This window comes from Pleuronectes platessa, chromosome 7 (assembly GCF_947347685.1).
Source record: "Pleuronectes platessa chromosome 7, fPlePla1.1, whole genome shotgun sequence".
Classification (NCBI taxonomy): domain Eukaryota; kingdom Metazoa; phylum Chordata; class Actinopteri; order Pleuronectiformes; family Pleuronectidae; genus Pleuronectes; species Pleuronectes platessa.
This window is the reverse complement of record NC_070632.1, coordinates 25482940-25505178: the sequence shown is the minus strand read 5'-3', so window position 1 is coordinate 25505178 and position 22239 is coordinate 25482940. Positions and strand designations below refer to the sequence as shown.

Here is a 22239-nt window from a genome sequence, read left to right as displayed (position 1 = left end):
CAAACTTATCAGATAGGCACTAAAACTTGGGCTGATCCTCAGTTTATTACAAGCCAAGTCAATCCAACACACTGGATACACTATGAACCGCTGTGTGAAATATGTTAGAGAGTCATTTATGACACGTTCCTAAGAATTAAAATTCCATTCTGTCCATGGTGCAGCTGTGTTCCACACAGTTGGGGTCAATGTATCTCACCCACAACACTGAACTTTGTTTAACAGCATATCTCTGCTCACCACTTTGGAAATCTTGAACATCAGTGACAGGCGCAGTGCATACAAAAATATACATGATACTGAAGTCATATTATCGCATGCAACCAGTACTTACAGTCATGATGTCATTGAGGTAGCCGAGATCAAGACCGTGTAGGAGGATCCCGAGTTCATCAAGCTTGGTGACACTGAGGAGGGCAGAGACTAGAAAATCTTGACTTATTCCACAGTATGAATGAGCTGGGATGAGAATTAGACAAACACCAATATCTCTACGAATTTTAGGGGTAAATGCTGTAGCAGTAGAGGAGCTATTAGTGCTCTGGCCGGGACTTGCAGTACTTCCCAGACATCAGTTAACTGGCATCCTGGCCATTGTCATCACATTGTGAGTTTTTTGCTCTGACTTTCAGACTTTTGGTTATAAATGGATTTGAAACACTTCTCCTGGAAAAACTAGGAAGAAATGCAAAAAAATGTGTGCTCCAGGGTTCCTGAATTGAACCTTTGACCTCTTATAGAAGGGGTCGGAAAAAAACTGACCCCTTCTGCAATCGAGTGCAACTAAAGCGTCACTGAGGTCAGACACATCAGAGTAACCACAGATTAAACGCAGCCTCAGTCTGACTGTTGTCAATGGCGAGCATACAGCCACAGCCCCCAGGGCGGCTGTGGCTGAGGGGTAGAGTGGTCACAGCCCCCAGGGCGGCTGTGGCTGAGGGGTAGAGTGGTCGTCCTACAACCTGAAGGTCGGCGGTTCAATCCCCGGTCTGAACCATCTGCATGCCGAAGTGTCCTTGGGCAAGATGCTGAACCCTGAATGGCCCCCCCATAGAATAACAAAGTGCTGCGAATAGATGCACTGTATGAATGTGTGTGTGAATGGGTGAATGTAAAAAACTGTACTGTAAAGCGCTTTGAGTGGTCATCAAGACTAGAAAAGCGCTATATAAATACAAACCATTTACCATTTACATGAGTCCCTCGTCTCACGACATTCAAAATGTGTGAAATGCATCACTTGGGATATAACGTCTGTGTAGCTGACATGACAAATGGACAGTAATAATGTTTACAGCCCCACAGGTTGGGACTCCTGGTGCCAAACATGCTCAAAAACAATGCTTCTGACTGATGATAATTGCTCCGGTGTGTCCAAATAGACTAAACATTCATGCAAGAGGTTTATTATTGTTTATGTCTGGTTGAACAGTGGTCAACAACACCTGCTGCACAGGCACTGCTGCTTCACAGGAAATCCAACAGGGGGCAACAAGTATTCAGGCTGCAGGGGGGTATGAAATACTGCTCTGACAACAGGAGAGTGGATGGTTGACTCAGTGACTATGAAGAAATTACTATCCAAGTTTTGAGCCTATTCGGTTTTGTAAATGGATAATGACATTTGAGAAATCTGGTTATTCTTTATTATTATTATCCAATTTGCCCATTTATTGTTTTTGTATTGGAGCAGGCATGTTTTTAACGTCTCCTTGTCCAGCCGCACTGTCATTTCTGTACCAACAGAGGCACATTTTTGTTTTTTTTCTCCCCAATAATAGCTCAAGACGAGGATGCACCTGTACGTATAGCCGATGGTCATCAGAAACCTAGATAAAGTGTTATTTCTCCACAGTATCAGTATATGGGTCTAAATTAGAGTTTCTCTGCATGCATATTTTGGTAACTTGAGGCCACAACATGGTCTTGCAGACTCATAACTGTGACGCGCAAAAAGCCTGGATAACCTATTTAACCAGGATGGTTATGTCCATTTTAATGCAACCCTCTCCAAAAGTCCAGAACTCCAGAGAGCTATTTAGTGCGAGTCCTATCCCACCTTACCTTTCCTTAGAAGAAGGAGGTTCAGAGTTGGTCTTGAAGAATTTAGACAGGGTCTCCTCCATGGAGCTGAAGGGCTGAACGATTGAGACATGCGATGAAGAGGACAGGATCCTCGTTATCTGTGGACAAACACCTGTGTTAGAGTATGAGATGTTTGAAAGACATCAGCAAAAGCACTTAACTCGTAATGGGCTAAGATGCAAAATACACTTGCCTGTGTATTTTGTTTGTTTGTTTTTTTGTTGTAGTAGTAGGCTTACCTTTTATTGGTAACCTAACTGTTACGGTTCACTGTTCTTAAATAAGAGGCCTGACTGCTATGTTCACAGCAAACATGAAAAAAAGAACATATTAAGCCATGGTTTAACTGCACTAGAGTCCTTGTTTACCTGAAATGTGCACTTTATAATTTTATTTTGTACCGCTCTGTTTGGCAATGTTGTTTTCAATCAAATAAAACATTTGCATAAAGCAAGCCAATCCACTTGTCCATGTTGATAAGAGCATTAAAATGGAGAAAAAAAATTGAGTTAACTATGACATAAATGTGATTACATATTTTAATCGTCTGACAGCACTAGTCTAAATACATTGAAGAAAAACTAAAATAGAAGTACTTGGATACCTGTGCATGTTTGAATATCAATGCCAGGTCAGCAGGTCTTTTGCCAGCATTGTTCCTTATGGTTTTGTCTGCTCCCAGCTGGAGGAGCTTCAGCACTGCCTCCTCTCTGCCATACTGCACTGCTACAGACAAAGCCTGAAAATATTTGCAATAATTATTGCATAACAAGTTTAATGATTCCAGCACTTTCAGAACTACAGCACAACCTGTAGATACCCCCTGAAGGGACCTGCTCTGACCAAGAAAATACAATAACCAGTAGCACACCGTGTATCCACTGCCATCCTGGACATCGATGACTGCCCCATGGGACACCAGGAGGTTGATGACCTTGCTGTAGCCGTCCCTGGCTGCCAACATCAGACAGGTCATTTGTGACCTAAAAAGGACAAGAGACAAGGAAGCAGAAAAGAGAAAAGGTTAGGAGAAGACGATGGATTTCAAATTATGTCAAACGATGTCAGAAAAGATGAAAGATCTGAGGAAAGACGGCGAAGAAATGGAGACATGAGTGAAAAGGAGTAACGCAATGGTACAGAGAGACCACCAGGGAGCAGCAAACACCATAAGTCCATCTAGATTCCAGAACACAGGAACACAGATTCAGAACATTGAGTGACTGGTCCCGAAAAAAATCATCACAACAAATTAACCGTACTCCTTTCATACATTCACAGGTGCATCTACAGGATACGTATTTGGAAGTCTATTTTGGACTAATATGCCACCCCCCCCCCCCCCAAAAAAGTGTAACATTTTAAATGCCCCTGAAGTTGCTCCATGTCCTCCCAGATCATATTCTTTATTAATGTTGACAATCTATAATGTCATCCTGATTCCATAAATTGGATCCCTACCAGGTTGCTCTGGAGGTTTCTTCAGTTTTCCCCTTGGAACAACAGTCAGATTTTTAACACTACACAGACAATGGACACATCTATAGCTGAGTCTGACATGGTAAACAGACCAACATGTAGCCCAGTAGGCTGATGGTTGATGTCTTATGACCATCAATGGCTGAAGTAGACTAAAAAACAAACCCACTCCTTTATATAGTCAGACTGGGTTAAAACAATATAATTTGGTCTCTGTGAAGTGGAATGATGTATGCTATTATTTGCATATAGAGCCGGGAAGTGAGATCCAATCACATCCTGTTACTAAAACAACACAAAAACACATGTATATCCTTTACAGCCAACTACTGTGACGTGGTAACTAATAATCATTCCTCTGTTGCCTGCATGTGTTTGCTTCTACCTGAACAAGGACTGACTCTGCTATAGTACTTCTTATCACCTCTGACTCAAACACAGCAAGTGAGAAAAGTACATCAGTTTAATGAGTTAGGAAAGTCCAGGGGCAATTCATCACTTTGCTTTTACTGTCTGTTAGTGTGAGAGAGGAAAAGGAGATATTTAAAGGGGTAATCCATAATTCACATGTAAACAAAGAAACAAGGGGAATTGATTGAAACAGATCTTTGAATACATGGACTAACACTGGCTAGTGAATCTGTCTATTTCTGAAGCAGTTAAAGTTTTAAGTCGAGAAGCCAAAACGTTGTGAGTGATGTTTTTGATAAGTCCCATTTAAATATGGAGATTCTTAAATATTATATAATTACATCAGAACAAATTTAAAGCATTTCTGATTACCATAAGGTTATGTCTGATGGGATCTCTAATAAAACAAGATACTTTAACACACTGTTGGAAATTGCCTGTAAATCCATAAAACGATTATATTTAATTATATCCAATGTATATCCATCTCTATGTTCATATTTTTATTTTACAGTTGACACGTTTTTGTCTCATGGTTCACAATAATTATCACATGAACCCACCCTTAATACCATAGATAGCCATGCCTTCGGTTTGCTTTGTCTTTCTGAGCTGGGATGAACTGCTGTTATCTGTATTACTTTGTTGGTGATTAGAATTGTTTACTTTTGTTCCAATGTTATCTGAAAAGCCTTGTAGAATCCATGTGGAGCATCAGTGGGTTTTAAACACTGTCACAGCAGAACAACATCATTCTATGACCTATTCCAAGAAATACAACGGTAATGTTCTATGTGAACTCAAACAAATGAACCAATGGCTTTGGGTTTGTACGGCAATTCGTCTGTGCCTACCAATCAGTCACTTCCTCTTTGACTCAGGCGAACGGCTTAGGTAGCGTCATTCATTACTGTGTGTCCAGTGCTACAGTAAATTCCCAGGGGGTGTTTGAATGCCAGACAGGTACCAAGGTCACTCAGATACTGTTTCAGTGTGTTTGTCCTGCACGAGTGTGAGTCAAGGCTGGTTCCCAAACAGACAGCTGATCGATGTGCAGACAGATTAGCGCAAACATCTTTAGTGGTGTCCAAGTTGCATGAAAAATGACTTTGAAAAACAAAACACCTGACTCGATGTTCCATAGCAATCACACTACATCTCAGTCTATAATCTTGTCAGGTGAATCTTGAAAAACTCAAAATGTCGTTATTTAGAAAGAATCAAAAGTAGTATATCTTGACCGTCAAAATAATAGTAACTAAAATAGTATTGATCCTGATTTGCTCCAACATTCTTGGAGTCTTACTTAGATCAACAAGATTTAATGTAAATGTGAGTGGTTTAGCATGATCCTACTAACAAAACAACGCAGACGAAAAGATAACCTCCTCTCCAGAGATAATGAGTCAACTATGCACTGGTTTCATGTACTGATAATAACCTACTCTCGTATAATAAGGGACTGATGATTATTCTCTTAATGTATATTCCACATGGATGCTGTTCCCAAAACTAGTAAAGTAAGAAGTCTCAGGTAATGTAGGGAAAGTCCAATTCACAAGTCTTCACGGACAAACTGAAAGTCAAAGTGTTGAGGTGTCTCAATTCTATTAATTTAATGACAGGAAATCTGGTGATTTTTCTTTCCAAGCTGTAATTATACTGGCCTTTCTAATCATGTGGCTGCAGAAGGCCTGGCTGTCACTGTTACTAATTTCACATTTTTCTATCATTTTGAAGGGTTTGATTTCAAGACTCTACACAAGTCTTAAAGGCATTCAGTTTCACATAGATTAAATCTGACTAGCACTCAAAGCTCAGGTCTAAAGCTGGGTGTATGTGTCAATTCCAGATTCACTTAGCATTTCTATAACTTTTTAAAGAGTGAAAAGAGTTAAAATAATAATTACACAAAAAAGCACTGTACCCTTTTAAATAAATACAATTTTTGACATTCCCATATTGTGCTGATGTGTAGTTGCACAATTCTTACACTAGTAAGGTTAGTAAGGTTTCAGAGGCTTTCAGAGGAGTGGATGAATACACAGTGTGCTCCTGTGGGACTTTGAGAGATGACAGTGAATGTGTGTTTACAGAGCGACAGAGGGACGAGCAGCTGGTGTTAATCACTGGTTTCATATTCAGACGTAACAGGCGATGAGGAGTAGGACGTTTATCCTCTGCACCACCATGAACCCCATATTCATCTTTTGCTCTGAATGTTGGCAGCTGTTTGTCCGTCCTCCTCACCATCTCTCCTCATCTGCATCCTCCTGCATCTTGTTATATTGCTTCAAATATTTTGTCTGGGAAGGAGCCAATTTTTCCCTAATGCTACAACGTGTGTCACGTGTGTGTCATCAGGTGCTGTGTGTCGTGCATGTAATGGCATTCTTGCAGTAACCGAGTGGCAGTGAATTAGTAAAAGCTAAATAAGAAAGCCACTGGGGGCTGTATCCTCACTTTGACTCAGCACGTATCCACAGATGTCACAGAATAACCTCCCTTCATTATTTCCATGAGATGGAATTTTCCATGTTTTTCACCAGAACAGGAAACCACATTACACATCAAATCGCTGAATTCACAGTCACTTGTATTTCTAAATAGAGTGAAATATTTTTTTATTATATATATATATATATATATATATAGACAATTTTCAATTATTAGTGCTGTCAGAGAGCAGATCCAACTACTGATGTTCTGGAAGTGTTTCTGGAGCATTTCTAACACGTGTCACTCTTCCAGACATAAAATAGCTTTTCTTTTTATAAATCTAATCATTCAATCCACATAAACTATTATTTATGTCAGATGAGGAGTTTCAGAATGTATCTGACGTTAAGCTGCCTAATCTGAGTACAGCTACAGTATGTGCTAATCAAAAGAGAGCTGGTCCTGAGGGCAGTGATGGCTGAGTGGAGCTTGAGGTCCTGTTGAGTGAATGGATGGATGCTTCAACTTTCCATTTACATAATGCTGACCATTTGTATCTGGTTAGATCTGGGCCAACATATAGCTCTAACATGGAGCCAGATTTTTCCCACGTGTTCTTCTTTGTTTTCGTCTTTAACTTTCCGAAGCAATTTTCTGAAATGAACCCTGGAAAATGTCTGTACAATTGTTTCCGGATTTCGGATCTAACATATGAAGTACGCAGCAAGAGATTATACCCAGTAAGAGACAAGTTCACAACAATGTTCAGGTGAGGGGTGAAACCTGGGAAGAGCATGCATGAGATGACGTTTATATTCAGCTGCACAAATGCCATGTCTTTGTTTATAGCACATTGACACCAACATCAGCCCGAATCACCAAAAGCTCTTAGAATTTCATCTTCTTTCCAAGTTGACATCTGGTAATTATGTCACAAACATTAATATTTGCAAAACTTGCTATACTTGTTCAATCATTACTTTTAAGTGTTTTATTGGTATTGGATCAGAAGATGCATGGGTTAATACTGTAGTGTGTACTGTAGCAGTCATACCCGAAAATTCATGTAGCAGCGGTGCTAATATATGCTTAAAGGAAAACTAAATTTTGCCTGTTATAAACCTTAAGATATTTGGATGTACAAAGTACTAAAACCATGCTTCCTGGGCTCCATCCAAGTGTGTACAAAAGCTTCCAAAATCCTTCCTGCACACCCCTTACACTGTTTGTGATTGTTTGTCTGTCTGTCTGATACCCGTCTGTACATGCAAATGCCATAACAGGACATTCCAAACAAAAACACACAAATAGGCTCTGTATGGAGCAGTGTGGTGCATAATGCTACCACATGGCAGCTAAACATAACGAAAGTCATCAAAGGAAATTTGATCCAGCACCTCTGTTGTTTCTTCCCCTGTTTAGGTCAAATCTGGAGTGTTTTTCCTTGGCCTTCATCAATAGGGGTGTGACAGTAAATTCGACAGTGGTGAAAAATCCATAAACAGTTTTTGCCTGAGACACATCTGTAACCCTGCCTCACCTGTCTGCCATGTTGGGATCAGCATTTCTGGACAGCAGAAGATCCATGCAGCGAGAGATCTCGTCTTCACTGGCAGATGCTGTGCAGCTGGCCATGAGCACTGTCCACTGATCTGTGGACAAGAATGCATCCCTGTGTTAAAAACATATTCACACGTAAATGTTAAGCTTAATAACATTTAAAAAATCCGTTAAAAGGTAACAAGCCAGTATCACTGAAGAGAAACAATAACAGGTAGGTTTACACAGGACCAAATAACTGCCAACATAACGAGAATTACCACAATAACATTACAGATTCTGTGTACATATTTCTACATAAATGTTTTTCCACTGATTCATATAAGATCTCTTTGACCACTGAAATGTAATCACTTAATTTTGAGACCAAGAGACCACAGAAATTCTTTTGGTTCAGTGTTGAAATATCACATTCAAGAGGAAGAGAAATCTAATCAGTTAACCAGTGAGAATTCACAGGGATGTGAGGTCAGTGTGACCCTGACCTTTAACCTCCAGGCACGAAAGTACAATCCGTTCATTTTTTAAAGTCAAAGTAAACGTATGAACCAAATTTGAAGACATTCCCTCAAGTGGTTCGAAAGATATCATGTTCAAGAAAAAACATAAAAACTTACTTTGTAAGGCCACCTTGACCCTTGGCTAAATGAATGTTTGTGCCAAATGTAAAAGGATTCATTAATAGTGTTCAAGAGATCTGACCTCACAAACCAAAAAATGTGCTTTGTGAGGTTAAAGTGACCTTGACCTTTGAAGTCTAAATCGAATTAGTTCATCCATATGTCCAATTTAGAATTTGTACCATTCTCAAGCTTTATTGCATTCACGGACGGACAACCGGACAACATAATGCCTGCTGGGACTGGCTGACACCGGTGTGATGGCATAGAAAACTAAAATTAAATAGTTTGTAACAAAAACCAGCCACAAAGTCCACAGCAGATAGTCCAGTGACAGCTATCTTAAATGTTGTTACTTCTTACTGAGCCTTCTTAAACCTGAAATGCTTGAATAACTTCAAACTAGACCAAGTTCGAGGACGAAGCTGGCCAAGTATGGTGACCCAACATCCCTCTCCCTAGCTTCCCAGCTCCTCCTGAGGGATCATGAGGCTTTCCAAGGCATGATGGGAAATCTAGTCCCTCCAGCAGATTCAAGGTCAACCCCACGGTCTCCTCCCAGTTGGGCCTACCTGGTAGACCTCCAAAAGAAGGCTCCCAGGAAGTATCCTGACTAAATGCCACCCAACGGAGATATCTCATTTTGGGCTGCCTGCATCCGAGACCTGGTCCCTGTCTAGAGCTTGTGACCATAGGTGAGGGGGACAATCCAGCGTTTTCCAGCAGAAAAGTGGATGTCATCCTCTCACCCCTATCGCTCGATTCTCTGTTCATTAATGTCACATTTTCTGTTTTCCTTGTGGAATTATGTAGTTAGGAGAGTGTGATTTCCTTTGTTGGAACATATAAAAAACTATGAGCTATCCACTACTGGTAGATGTAATTACACTTTTTAGCAAAGCAAACAATCTAAAAGGGAAGAGGATTACATAGATTTCATCCAAGTGAAGTCATACATCACACTGTAATAAAGAAAAGACAAGAGTCTGGATTAGAACCCGGGAATGGAGATGGATAGCTTTTTATCTGGCATCAGGAAGTGTAGAGGCCTTTATGGGACCGAGTGACTTCAGAGGAGTTGTCTCCTTATCTTATCCTGATAAAACTGGCCTGACGTGCGGGGAACCGTGCTCAATTCCTGTTTTGTTCTGCCAATGAACGAGCTCCTAACCTGTGTGTGTGTCTTCCTCTGTGTGTGTGTGTACTGTTTACCTGGGCACCAAAAACTTTATGTGGATTCCTGTCTTTTTGAGCCTGTGCATGTTTGGCTCTGTATCTGTGTGCAAGTGTGTGTGTGTTTATATTGTGTGTGTGTGTGGGTGTAAACCAGACAGGCTGGTTTGTGTCTACAGAGGACTGGTGTAAATAAATCTGTGGCCTGAGAATTGGTGAGAGTGTGTGACAGCAGCATGGCGACCGTTATCCATCAATCATGCATTCCTCTGCATAGCCTCGCCACCTGGACAAACGCCATCAGGACGCTACCACACGTCATCCTCCTGTTTAATTGTTTCCTTCACCTGCCTCAAGCGTCAGACGCAGACGCCATGTGAAATCAGTCTCGCACTCAAACACACAGTTTAAACACGACAGTCAGGTCAGAGAATTAATTGACATCAGATATCAACAGCATGACTAGCGCTGTAGTTCCAAACTAGGGCTTGTGGACTTGTAGGGGCGACTCTATGAAGTTTCTTTCCTGTCTTTATCTAAGAGCTTTTGTTTTGAGGAAAAAAATTTCATTTCACGTTCAGATGCTGTAATAACTTCCCTCAAAACCCTACCCCCTCTCTCAGAAAAAACATGCTCACGTGCACATTTTCTCTCCTCTTGCTCAAAACTCAGAAGAAAAAAATAACTAACAAATTAAAACAGAAAACAATTAACGTCTATGAGTAAAGACTTGAACCTATAAAAACTGCTTCGGTCAAGTCAATTATTTCCTCCTTGAGACAAAGTGAATGTTTGTATCAATTTTGAAGAAATTTCTTGAAAGCAATCTTGAGACATCACATCCACAAAGTGTTTGTGAAGACACATCAACATAAAGCTTTGACCAGCAAAATTCAGTTCATCCTTGAGTTCAAGTGAACGTTTCTGACAAATTTAGAAGGTTTCTCTCAACGTGTTCCAGACGAACAGACAGATGGTCAAACAACCGAAAAAACATAATGCCTCGAGCTCTGGCTCTCGCTGACACAGATCAAAAGAACGAGTGAGGTCGAAAAAATCGGCATACTGCTGAATTTCCTCTGGGATTCTTTTAGCAGTGGGGGTAGGCCAGTCTGTATAACAATCCCCCCGATATTATTATAAATAACATGTATGTGGTCCTGGATATATAGGGCATCGCCTCTTCTACAACAATGAAGTTACACCGCATTGTGAGAAAAATGGTGTGTGGCAGGTGAACTACAAGCACACAAATGTATTTTTTTCACTGTGGTGATCGGAAATGCATGCCTCATAATTTCTTGAATGAATCAAACAAACACAGTACTGGACAGTTCCTAATAACGAATAAAGTTTTAATTGTTAAAGTGCAAAGTGAGCTCAGGTCAGTACAAGGCAGCCGTGCCCGATGTGCGTCTACCCTCATCCAAAAGCAAAATGTAAATAGCACAAACCAAGCGATTAACTTTAAAATGTGATTTTTCTTTGTTCATAATAGTTAGTGTGATAGTGATATCACTGCAGATTAAGACACAGTTCATATTATTAAGATGCTAATCATTTCTCTGTGTTTGTTGAGACACTTTAGAATCAAATGTCATTAATGAACAAATAGCTTCATGTAATTTATGAGCTGTTTCAGAAAACTATAAATCCATAAATAACGTAACATGAAATGAACATATAATTATTGCCTACTTTTCCTACAGAACCTGCATAGATGTTACATATTTGCGGGACTGCAAAAAAAGCACAGGAGGTTTTGCTGCCACAGTACATCTGAGCGCATACAAACATTTTGAGCAGGAGCAGAGTGAGTTGGCACGCGACAAGGGGCTGTTTGAGCAATTGGGCAGGGTTCACAAAATCGGAACATGAAATGAAGAAATAATGCTCTCAAAATGAAAGAACACGCTCTTGGATAAAGAAAGGAAAGAAACTCCATTCCACAAGGGGGGTTCCTAGTGCACCCGATAAAATTGAGAATGCAGTGGTCTCAAAATAATGTTTTGTTCCTGCAGCAGAAAGAGACTGGAATGCAAAAAATGTCTTTACTGAACAGAAGTTTACTTTCACCACTTGTTGTTCAAACTTGAACTTATTCATCTTGGCTAAAGTCTACAGTCTGACAGAACTAAATTGTGAACAAAGGAATTCAATTTCCCTTTGTATTGTGCATACTGTTTATAGTGGCTGCTTCTATGCATAACGTGGAACTTTATTTAGTACACAAGCTGTTATCTGCTGTAAATTGTTGATACAGGTGTCGATATTTTAATTCATATGCAGTGTTCTTTGTCGTGTTGATTTCTAAATTCATGAATCGGCAGCGTTGAATGGTAAACAGTAACAGCTTACAACTTACAGCTTCTAAAACTTTCCTCTAAGTTCTATTCGTTTCAGTGATTTGACTTTAAATAGAAACGGATACAGCAGGAATACTGATAAAATCTGCTTTTCTTTCCCTTTGCAACTCAAAAACAGCAGACAGATGCATAACCCTTATATAATAAAAAATAAAGTAATATTGATAATAAAGTAATTTAACTCAGTTTAATTTTAAGCGTCAAATCATAACATAATAAGGTTGAGAGCTTATAATTTATAGAAAAACAACAGTTCCCACAATAGTCATGTCACTGGAGATGGGATCACAACTAACATTCAGATCTTAATCTATATATAATATTTTTAAATATGTCGCAAAGTAGTGACAATTGCCCATATTTTCACCAGAAACTGACGACAAAATCAAGTCATTGTTTCAGCACTGTATATTTTTGTATGTACATGGTTGCAGACTTGTTAACAAGAGTTTTCCCCCCTGCATGTTTTACCCAGACTGACCTTGATCCAACAGATGCCTTCAATTTCTCCTGCTTTGGGATGAGGGTGCAGTGTGCATGAACTAAAAACAACTCAATGGATAAGCGGTGTGTTTCTGCACAAGTTCCTCTTTGGCGTCATCACCATTAAGTAATGTCAGATGAACCATATTGGTGCAGAGGCCCAATTGGTCCCCCGGTCTTTGGCTGTAGCAGGTGAGGAAATTGAAAAAAGGTGCCACAGGGAAGAATAGCTCGACACCAACGCAACAGGGACCGTCAGGAGGACAGGAGGATTAGGTATGGCTGTTTCATATCCGTCTGGAAGGCAGCAATGTTATGGGTGTTTTCTAATCAGACTGCTAGGGTTTTTTTTCCTGAAAGGTAGTGGGTGAGGGATCACAGAGAGGTCAGTGGTGCCTTAACTTCTATAACATGGAGTCAATCACAACTACAAAATACAATGAATTTCATTTCCCACCCAAATGCAGTGATACATATTGGTCTGACCTTTGCTGAAGTTGACGCTGGCGCCTCTGTCCAGCAGCACTTTGGCCAGGTCATAATTAGCCACACTGACAGCACACATGAGAGGAGTCCATTCAAAGCCAAGCCTGGTCTCCACATCCATGCCTGTTCATTCACAGAGGTTCACATTAAGTAAACTATAAAATGAAAATGACATAATAACTAAATCTAGTCATGACCAAGTTGTTTGAGCTTCAATCATGTTGGCCTAATAATAAGACAACTCCCACCCTTAACATTGTTTTCTGATACATCAATAAAAATGGAAGAATTGGGCACATGCATTAAATTAGCAGCTTCGATGTTAATTGTCACAGCAAAACAAGGAAACAGCAACAGAAACTTAAGGAAAAATCCGTTAACATTTTCAATAATGACTTACTTCTATTTAAACCTAACTGTCAATTTGTGCCACATAAGAAGAGAGTACTTGCCATTGTCCAACAGCTTCTCTAAAGTATCAGTGTCTCCTTTACTGATGGCCTTTTTCAACATTGACACATTATCTCCAGCATGCGGTGCAGCACCAGCATCCATATCCTGTGAAAATAAGAACCAGAATAGACTAAACAAAACTGATGTTACTCCTAAATGAAGTGAGTTTGGAAAATGTGCCACATGTATGTTAGTGGATTCAGTCCCTGAGCTCCAGGGAGTAAAATTCTGCTGCAAGGAAAACAGGAGATCTTATTAATATTTTGTAGAAATCATTTCTGCCCTTCAGGAGGGGCAGTAATGGCTTTTTGTCAATCGAATGTAAAAGAAAACAAGTCAGACTCTTACTTTGAGCGAGTCCCCTGCGAATTTCACCTGTGATTATCCCCCAGTTCCAGTACTAGGCTATGTGACACTTCTTTTCAAAAACACATGTCAGAATCTTAAACAAACAGTTAACAAGTGGATATGTAAAATACTGTAGTCAACATGTGAAGCTTGACACATTTACACACCATGTGAGGTCTTATTCAGTTCAAATGGAGCATTGAAAAAATTCTCCATAAAAACAACTTAATAGGCGTATACATTCTATGAAATTATATCGTGTTTTTAAATTGTCTATGGTATAGACTCTATGCAGTGCCTAGAGGTACATGTAATCAATGTAGTCAATCCTCACCAAAGATATATATTGTCCACAAGGGGGTGTTAAATCACCGTGAATGACAATACAGTATACTGTACAGTTAATGTAACTAGTTACTTTAGTTACTCGCACTGTTCATTGAGAGAAACTTTACTGCTAACAATTGACAGAGATGAAATAGATTTTGTGTGGGACACGTGTTTGATAAAAGGAGGCTGGTTGATATTCAGCAGAATTAAAGTTTTCACTTTTCAGGTGAGGGGATCAAAACGGGAACAACTTATTGAGGTGAGAACTGTAAAACGTGTCTCACCTACAGACCAGCTGGAACCATCAGCACATTGCTACTTATTGTGAGCAAGCGTGCAGCAGCAATTAGGTTTAGCTAGCTAACGTGGCCGTCTGTGTAAAGTGACATAAACCTGTGTTTAGAGAAGATGGAGGTGGTTTTGTGAATGAACCTTGACACAGGGAGACCGCTTGGCCGAGCTGCAGCCGATGTCCCACTCGTCGTTGCTGGCGTCGCTCTCATCTCCGGCCGGGAAGGCGCAATCCATGAAGCTGTCCATCTCGGTGATTAGCCTCCGGCTAGCTGCTGCTATGCTACCACGGGAGAGGCCACAGGTGCGGGGGGAGGAGGGCGGCGTTCACGTGCTGCTCCGCACGTTCAAACAACAAGACGAAAATGACCGCGCATACAAGGGTCAAGTTTAACTGCACAATAGCGGTGAGTGGTTATTTGTCTTGGTATGAAAAAAACAACAGCTCCCTAAATTACCTGCATAGTCTGTTCCAGTCCTGTTGCTGCGATGTGGTTACGTTAAGCCCTCATATTAGCTATTCATTTAAAATATGAAATTGTTAAAAATAATATCTGTTGCTCTTATTTAAGTTACATTGTCTACATCATGATAACTTTTTAAACCTATCTTATTTGTTGTTGTTCCATTTTACACCCACCCAGGTACCAGACATGGAAATGTGCCTATTAGATTAACTCTGGCATATTTACAGTGCTGTTATTAATATGCATTATGCTAACTAGATAATTAGCAATGCTATTTATTTCCATGTAAGGTCATCTCCTGTATGTGTCCAAAGGCAGCTCTGGAGCAAGAGAGAGGGAAACACCTTTAATTTGAGGTTGTTGATGTGACAGTTGAGTGTTTGCATGATATTTTCTCTTCCAACATTAAACAAATCTGTCTCTGATTGGCTCTAATTAAACCATGTCATTCTTATTTTAAGTGAATGGACGTATGAACTTGAAGTGGATTTGCAGCCCCCCTTCAGTGCAGCCACATAGAGGTGTTTAGGTCTGTGCCCGATAAGAGAGGCGGTGGACTAGTGGCAGAAACTTGGACTATGGGCAGAAAAGGTCTCTGGTTCGACTCCACGGAGAAACAACAAAAAGATGAACCTGGATTGATCTGTCCAAAAATCCAAGAGGATTCTCCCTACCCTGTCTAGTGCCCCTGAGCAAGGCACCTTACTCCCCCAACATCTGCTCCCCGGGCGCCGTACATGGTCGCTCACTGCTCTGTGTGTCCTGCACCAGATGGGTTAAAAGCAGAGGTTAAATTTCCCTACCTGAATGAGTGTGCCTGTGCATGTCTGTGCATGTGTTTGGGAAAAATAAATGCATCTTAATCTTAATAAAGATTTCCTCTCAGCACTCTGTCTGTGGGTGTTCACACATTGGGCTTGACTGACATCCACCTTACACTCCTGCTTACTTGTCCTGTTCACATCTGTTCAATTCTGTTACACTCCATCATATCAACGTTTATTTTAATAATAATTATTTCATAATGTAATTCATTCCATTCCAAGATCGTCTAACCTTTAATTGAACAGGTCAATAATGATCCAGAACAAATGTTAAACCTGTGTAGATGTGCAGGGCCTTCTGAGGGTTTCATATTTTGGCAAATTATCATCTACAACCCATATCTAATGAAACTTAATTAATTTACTTATTCAATTTATTTTTTCTTGCTGTGACTTAGAGGAGACCATACTTGGATGTAAGCTACCATTATTTTAAAATGTTTTTTGTACTAGTTTGAGCAAGGGTATACACCTAGCTCAAACTTATGCAGTCTAATACAACTGTTTTACTATAAATCATAAGTAAGTGGAGGTTCTAATGCATAGTTTGTAAATAACTAATATGTCTGTATGATAAAACTGATCATGAAGTTTAATCAGTGCTAAAGTACTGAACATTGTATCCCTCAAGGCATGGATTTGTTGTTGCACTGTTGTATTATGTGTTCCTGATAAACTGGCAACTGAGTTTGTCCTGTGGATATGCCACACTTGAAGATAAAACCTTGTCTGGCTGCAAGGGACAGTCATCGTCCAGTAGAGGTCACGCTTCCTCTGAGGAAAGTTTAGCACACTTCTGTCCCACAGCAATAATGACTCTCAAAGTTTAGCAAACCTGTCTTAATGTGATTTCATCTCAACAGCCCTACACAGCTCAGTATCTTGTTTTATCACTTTGTCACAATAACCAGCTCCTTTTTGAGAAGCAGGAAAAAGAGACACAAACAAGGACAGCATGTCCCATTTTCTATCAGTGCAGGGATTAATTGCCCCTTTTTAAGTGTTTGACTCAAATGGAGAAACTGTAGGCTCAGACTTTCTTTATAGGCAGTTAAGTTTTATTGAAGCACATTTTTGCAGTTTACTTTTGTAAGATGTCAAAAAAACAAAGTATAACCTCAATCTATTTTAATCTTTTAAAAGTACTTTCAAATGCAATTGCCAACTAATTGGATGTGAATTTGTTAACATTTTCATTCAGGTCTGCTTGCTAGAGTTAAAGTATTAGAAATTCCTTAAAAGCAGCATTTTACCACCTTCAATTCAACAGGATCATATGTTATCCCTATGCCTTTGTATGTTTAATGACCTGTATCTGAAATTGTGTATGTATTGCACTGCGGTCATTTGATTGGATATTAATAATTAATATTAATAAGAAGGTGTACAGGTATTAAATATGTGCTTGGTGAGTGTTGCTTCCAACAGATTTACCCAGCATGTGGCTCACTCTTCATATTTACTGGTGAAGTGCTGACAGTGAAGATGAGACACAGTTTGTGTGTCGAGATACTCCTGAACCAAAGACTTACCGTATCCTCACATTTTATCACCGTTCCCTTTTGGAATGTCTGGCGGTTTTGATCCTCCCTCTTCTGAAACTGTTCGTAACCTGAGGCTGATAACAAAGTTGCTTGTTGGTGTACATGTCCCGGAACTGTTCTGCTTTCTGTTTCGTGACTGATGTGAGGGGAAATAAAAAGCCACACAATAGTTCAGTCAACCAGCAGCAGCATCTGGGATATCTTTACATTCTGCTATTTCCATTACGTTCCATTTGTTTAACAAGATTGTATCTTCATACTTAATTTGAGACTTTGCTAATTAAGGGACCTGAGATTTGGATTCCGTCTTTGTTTGCTTTCAATTTATTTTTGATCATATTGATGGGACATATTATAACCGTTTAACTTTTAAATGAAAGCAAAAAGAGAAACTGTAAACAAAACAAAAATCTGAGTGAAATTAATAATGTCAATAGTGACTGCTGAAGTCCTAATTGTTCCCTGCAATGGGTCAATATGTTTGCTCAGGTGGTCTCCTTGGATCAGCTGGGCCTCTGCCTCCTCCGCTTGTTGCCACAACATGCAACGTGTGCTCGTCAGCGTGGATATGACGCTCGTCAGCGTGGGTGTCCGCGCGTTTTGACGAGCCCATAAAGGATGGACTGTCCTCCCAGTGTCACACTGACGGAGAGGCGAGGCGAAGACAGCCAGGGCCGAGAGAGGGAGTGGGACCACAGGAGCCGGAGGAGCCAGAGGAACCGGAGGAGAAGACCCACAGAGGATTGCGATACCTGAACAGTGACCTCATATCTGCCGGACTCCCGCAGTGAAGTGGAGGCTGGAGCTGACGAGCAGCCTCTCCAGTGCGTGGGAGCGGAGCCACTCAGGGGACACACACAAATGAGAGACGCGCACGGACACGACTCAGGTGCAGAGAAAGCAAACTGGCGGCGCACTTAGGATGCAGAAGTCACCTGTGGAAGATGCAAACTTCCTCTCCAAGTATTTCTTCTGGTAAGACGCGTTTTGTCTTCATCCATTATCCGCGTGGGGCTGCGGTCGTCCCTGGACGGTACAAGGTGCAGACGCTGCTCGTCTTATCACACTAACAAATCACCAGGATGAAAGACAGAGATCGAGCCCAAGTCACTATGAGAGAATCTAATCGGACATGGGGAATATTTTAAACTCGTATGATGTGCAAGAAATATCAAATGGCTTATTTAACAAAAAGAATCGGTGTAACTAAGGTGGTTTTACACGTTATATCTTTATGAAATCCTAATTACATTCGTGCGTATTTTTCGCTCATTCCATGGGTAAAATGCGCAAAATATGAGTGTTGCCCCGATGCGGCTTGTTCCAGAACTGGTCAAGTGGAGCAGGCTCAATTGGGGCTTTTGGTAAGTCCTCAATATCTGTGAAACGTGGTGCGACTGATTCACATTTAGCACAATATTATTAGCCTTAACTTTATCACTTAATGTATAATTATAGTGGGAAGTTAATGGGCCACTATTATTTTTTTTAAGAATATTCCCTGTGGTAGTGTCAGAACTCCTGTGCTTCAGTGTTTTTACCTGAATCATATCATCCCTCTAATTTAGTACTGTATAAGGGCTGCATGGATATATTCACTTCTCACATACAGAAAGAGACAGACCTCAAAAGTCAGATGATGTAAATTACTGTGTGTCAACCAGTTTGGACAGTAGAGGCAAACATCTGACCGTATCTCCCTTCTCTGTCATTAGTCTGACTGTGAAACCTCAGGGATTACTCACATTACAGCTAACACCACTTTACATTAAAGCTCCCAGGCGATCTAACCCAGGTTTCAATGCCAAGGCCTTTTCCTGTGACCACAGACACAAATACATTTCATACTGTTTATGGACTTTCAGATATCTTCAATTGACAAACATGTTTTTAATGTAATTTTTGATATGCATACTGCCTTGGATTTGATGAACAACATTCTATCTTATCTGGGTTTTTTTTTGTTCAGGTGGACGACACCGCTGCTGAGGAAGGGTTTCAGAAAGAAATTGGAGCTGACTGATGTGTACAAGGCTCCTTCATTTGATCTGGCAGACAATCTCTCCGAGAGACTCGAAAGGTGAGTGCGGATTACAGTCAGCTCGTGTTTTTGATTTAACTTTTTGTGTTTACATCCCAGCATTGATTGTAAATTGTCATGATGTATGCCAGCATGGTGTTGCAGGCAGGCTTAAGTAAGCTGTTTAATATAAAACCTTTCAATGTAAGAAGTGCAAGCAAGATCTTTTTAGAGAAGAAGTGCAAGCCGCATTGGATAAAGACTCTCCTTGGGATTCCAAAAGAATGCATACCTCACTATAAATTATAGAGAATGTAATTCCTCCTCTTAAAAAAATCAATGATGTCAGTCCCTCAACACTAAAAAAGTCTTTGAAGAGGTCATTTTTCAACAATATTCTTACACGTTCTCTTAATAGTGTGAATGTTCTGAAACTAAACTGCGTAGTTGTTTTATCTCAGGCAAATGGTATGCCTTTATTTAATATATTTACTGTATTTAATGTTTTTAGTCAAGGTCTGGTTTGATGCAGCAGCACCTGTAATCCTTAACATATTTCTCCCATGGGATACAATAAAGAAACCTTAAAGGGATAGTTTACCGTATAATGAAAAAACTAGCATTGCAAGTTTCCCCATTGTAGGACTAATAAAGGACTTCTTATCTTCTTATCTGTTCACCACTATGCAGATGGAGGGGTGGGTGAAGTGTCCACAAAACACTTAAGGAGTGTCAGGGGTAAACAGCGTTGCAGCCAAAGTGACCTCTTCTTCAGACGAAATAAAACAATAGAAACAAACATAACATGCCTCCATACTGCTCATATCGTGTTTTTAAGCCTAAAATTCCACTACCAGAAGTAATGATGCTAGCTGACGTAGTGATGCTAACACACCCTGCACGTCCCCTTCGGCGAGCGCCTCTGTGCAGTGTGTGCGTGCAAACTTTGTGTAAAAGAAACCATTTCGAGTCGACTATGAATATAAGGGACTGCGGAAAACTTGGAAGACACCACACGAGCGGTATGGAGGCATTTTCTGTTTGTTTTCTTTATATCTGAAGAAGGGGTCCCCGGTAAATTTAATTGTTTTGGATTTGTCTGAAACGCTGTTTACCCCTGAGACTCAAGAAGTGTTTTGTGGTCAGTAGATAATGAGTGAATATTCCTTTTTCGGTGATATATCCCTTTAATCTTAACTTTAAAATCAGGCAGCAAACCAGAGTGGCAGCAAATTGGCCACCACTTTTGTCAGTAGAAAGGCACTTTTGGAAATCCTTATCTAATATGTGCATCAGCAGCTTCTTTGATAATTAAAATTTCTAGTTTAATGAATATGTCGAGAAACAATAACCCACAAGTCTGCAGCCTTGATCTTTTTTTTCTTTTTTTCGTACATGCCCTTCACATGTGTTTACAGTTGCAGACAATTCCCTCAGAGTGAAGTTAAAATATGGGCTGGCATTTAAACAGGGCTAGACATAAACCAAACCTGTGTGTGCCATACAAACATCCAGACAAGATGATGGACCAGGTTAACACCTCTTTCTTTCTTTGTCTTCTACTTCTGTATCTGTTGCATTTTCTTCTTCCTGACTATCTCCTCACTGAACCCCTTTTTCGAATGACCCATGTTTACCTTCTCTATTTTATCTTTGTCATCCTATTGTTAGTTTAAATCTATAGTCACCTTCAAATTGAATGTGCTTGCATGACAGGAATCTGTTGCCATTCATATAGAAATCAGTTCACAATTGCAGTAAAAAGCAAAGTATGTTATCTTTGAACATACCTTTATCCTGTCCTTCTGTGATTTTATCTTTCTCTTCTGCCTCTCTCTGACTTCAGTTTTCTCTATACACACAATATATATTTTTCCAGATGCCAACTTTATTTTCTATTTCTCTTCTTCATCTTATTTAATTTGTAGCAATTGATCACCTCTTTTCTTTTCTCACCTCTTGTCTCTCTCCTCTTAACTTTTCGCAGTTTTATTGTCCTCATGTTTTGTCCTTACATTCCCTCTTTGTTGTCTATTTTCTTCACTGTATCTCTATTATTCGTCTCCCTTGGATGGCTCTGTCCTAATTTCTGCAGCATTACAGCAAAGGCCAGATCCTTGATGATTTATTTTTTCAAGAAAAATAAGGTTTATTCTCCTATTCTTATATTTTCATTTAATTAAATTTATTATTACCTTGCGGACACCCACAGCAGTGTCCCAAGTTGGCCTTCCCTCTTGGCCATCCAGGGGCCAGCGTTAGGCTAAACGGTGCCAACAAGCCAGCTAACGTACATGGGTGTTAAAAAGCCGACCTTTAAAAAGGTCCAAGAGCACACTAGGTGATGAATGAGCAGTGGTGGGTGATTTTGCTTTCATTATTCCGATCAGGCAAACAGTGAGGGCTTCTGGGAAAGTGAACTTTAGCTTCCATTAAAACATGTTGTGTACCACCGGGCCCTTTATCACCCGTGTGCTACAGTTCAATTCTATGAGCTTTGCTGTGAAGTAAGGTTTCATCAAGTGTTGACGAAAAACATACATACATTTAATTTAAAGAAATTTAATTTAAGCATTTCAGATGATGTTATTATTAATTACATTTTAATTTAATTTATTTGAGAAATTACAGAAAACAGTTAATTCAGAAACTTAATATTTTATTTAGCTATGTATAACTAGTATAGTCACCGTATGGTGTATTCATTAAAACACAACAAACTAAATGATCAAAATGTTATTGCTTTTCTAATACAGTTTTCTGTGTAAACAAGCACTAGAATGTTAGGTCTGACATTGCAATGAAAAGTTTTAGCTGCATTAATGCAGAAACTGTGTTTAATGAGGATAGGTCATTGCTG

General features: G+C 39.9%; 2 protein-coding genes across 2 annotated transcripts in view; one reads left to right on the top strand and one right to left on the bottom strand.

Moving 5' to 3' along the window:
- The window catches only part of asz1 (ankyrin repeat, SAM and basic leucine zipper domain containing 1), a 29067-nt gene extending 14294 nt beyond the window's left edge, over window positions 1-14773 (bottom strand). The window contains exons 1-8 of the mRNA XM_053427318.1: window positions 14666-14773; window positions 13555-13660; window positions 13103-13225; window positions 7955-8066; window positions 2957-3068; window positions 2690-2824; window positions 2065-2183; window positions 335-407 (exon numbers count right to left, since the gene is read on the bottom strand). Coding sequence (XP_053283293.1) covers window positions 335-407; window positions 2065-2183; window positions 2690-2824; window positions 2957-3068; window positions 7955-8066; window positions 13103-13225; window positions 13555-13660; window positions 14666-14773 — 888 coding nt within the window. The remainder of the gene's footprint in view (window positions 1-334; window positions 408-2064; window positions 2184-2689; window positions 2825-2956; window positions 3069-7954; window positions 8067-13102; window positions 13226-13554; window positions 13661-14665) is intronic.
- Window positions 14774-18014: 3241 nt separating this feature from the next.
- cftr (CF transmembrane conductance regulator) overlaps window positions 18015-22239 on the top strand; it is a 42372-nt gene continuing 38147 nt past the window's right edge. Inside the window, exons 1-2 of the mRNA XM_053427657.1 lie at window positions 18015-18334; window positions 19329-19439. Coding sequence (XP_053283632.1) covers window positions 18282-18334; window positions 19329-19439 — 164 coding nt within the window. The 5' untranslated portion in view covers window positions 18015-18281. The remainder of the gene's footprint in view (window positions 18335-19328; window positions 19440-22239) is intronic.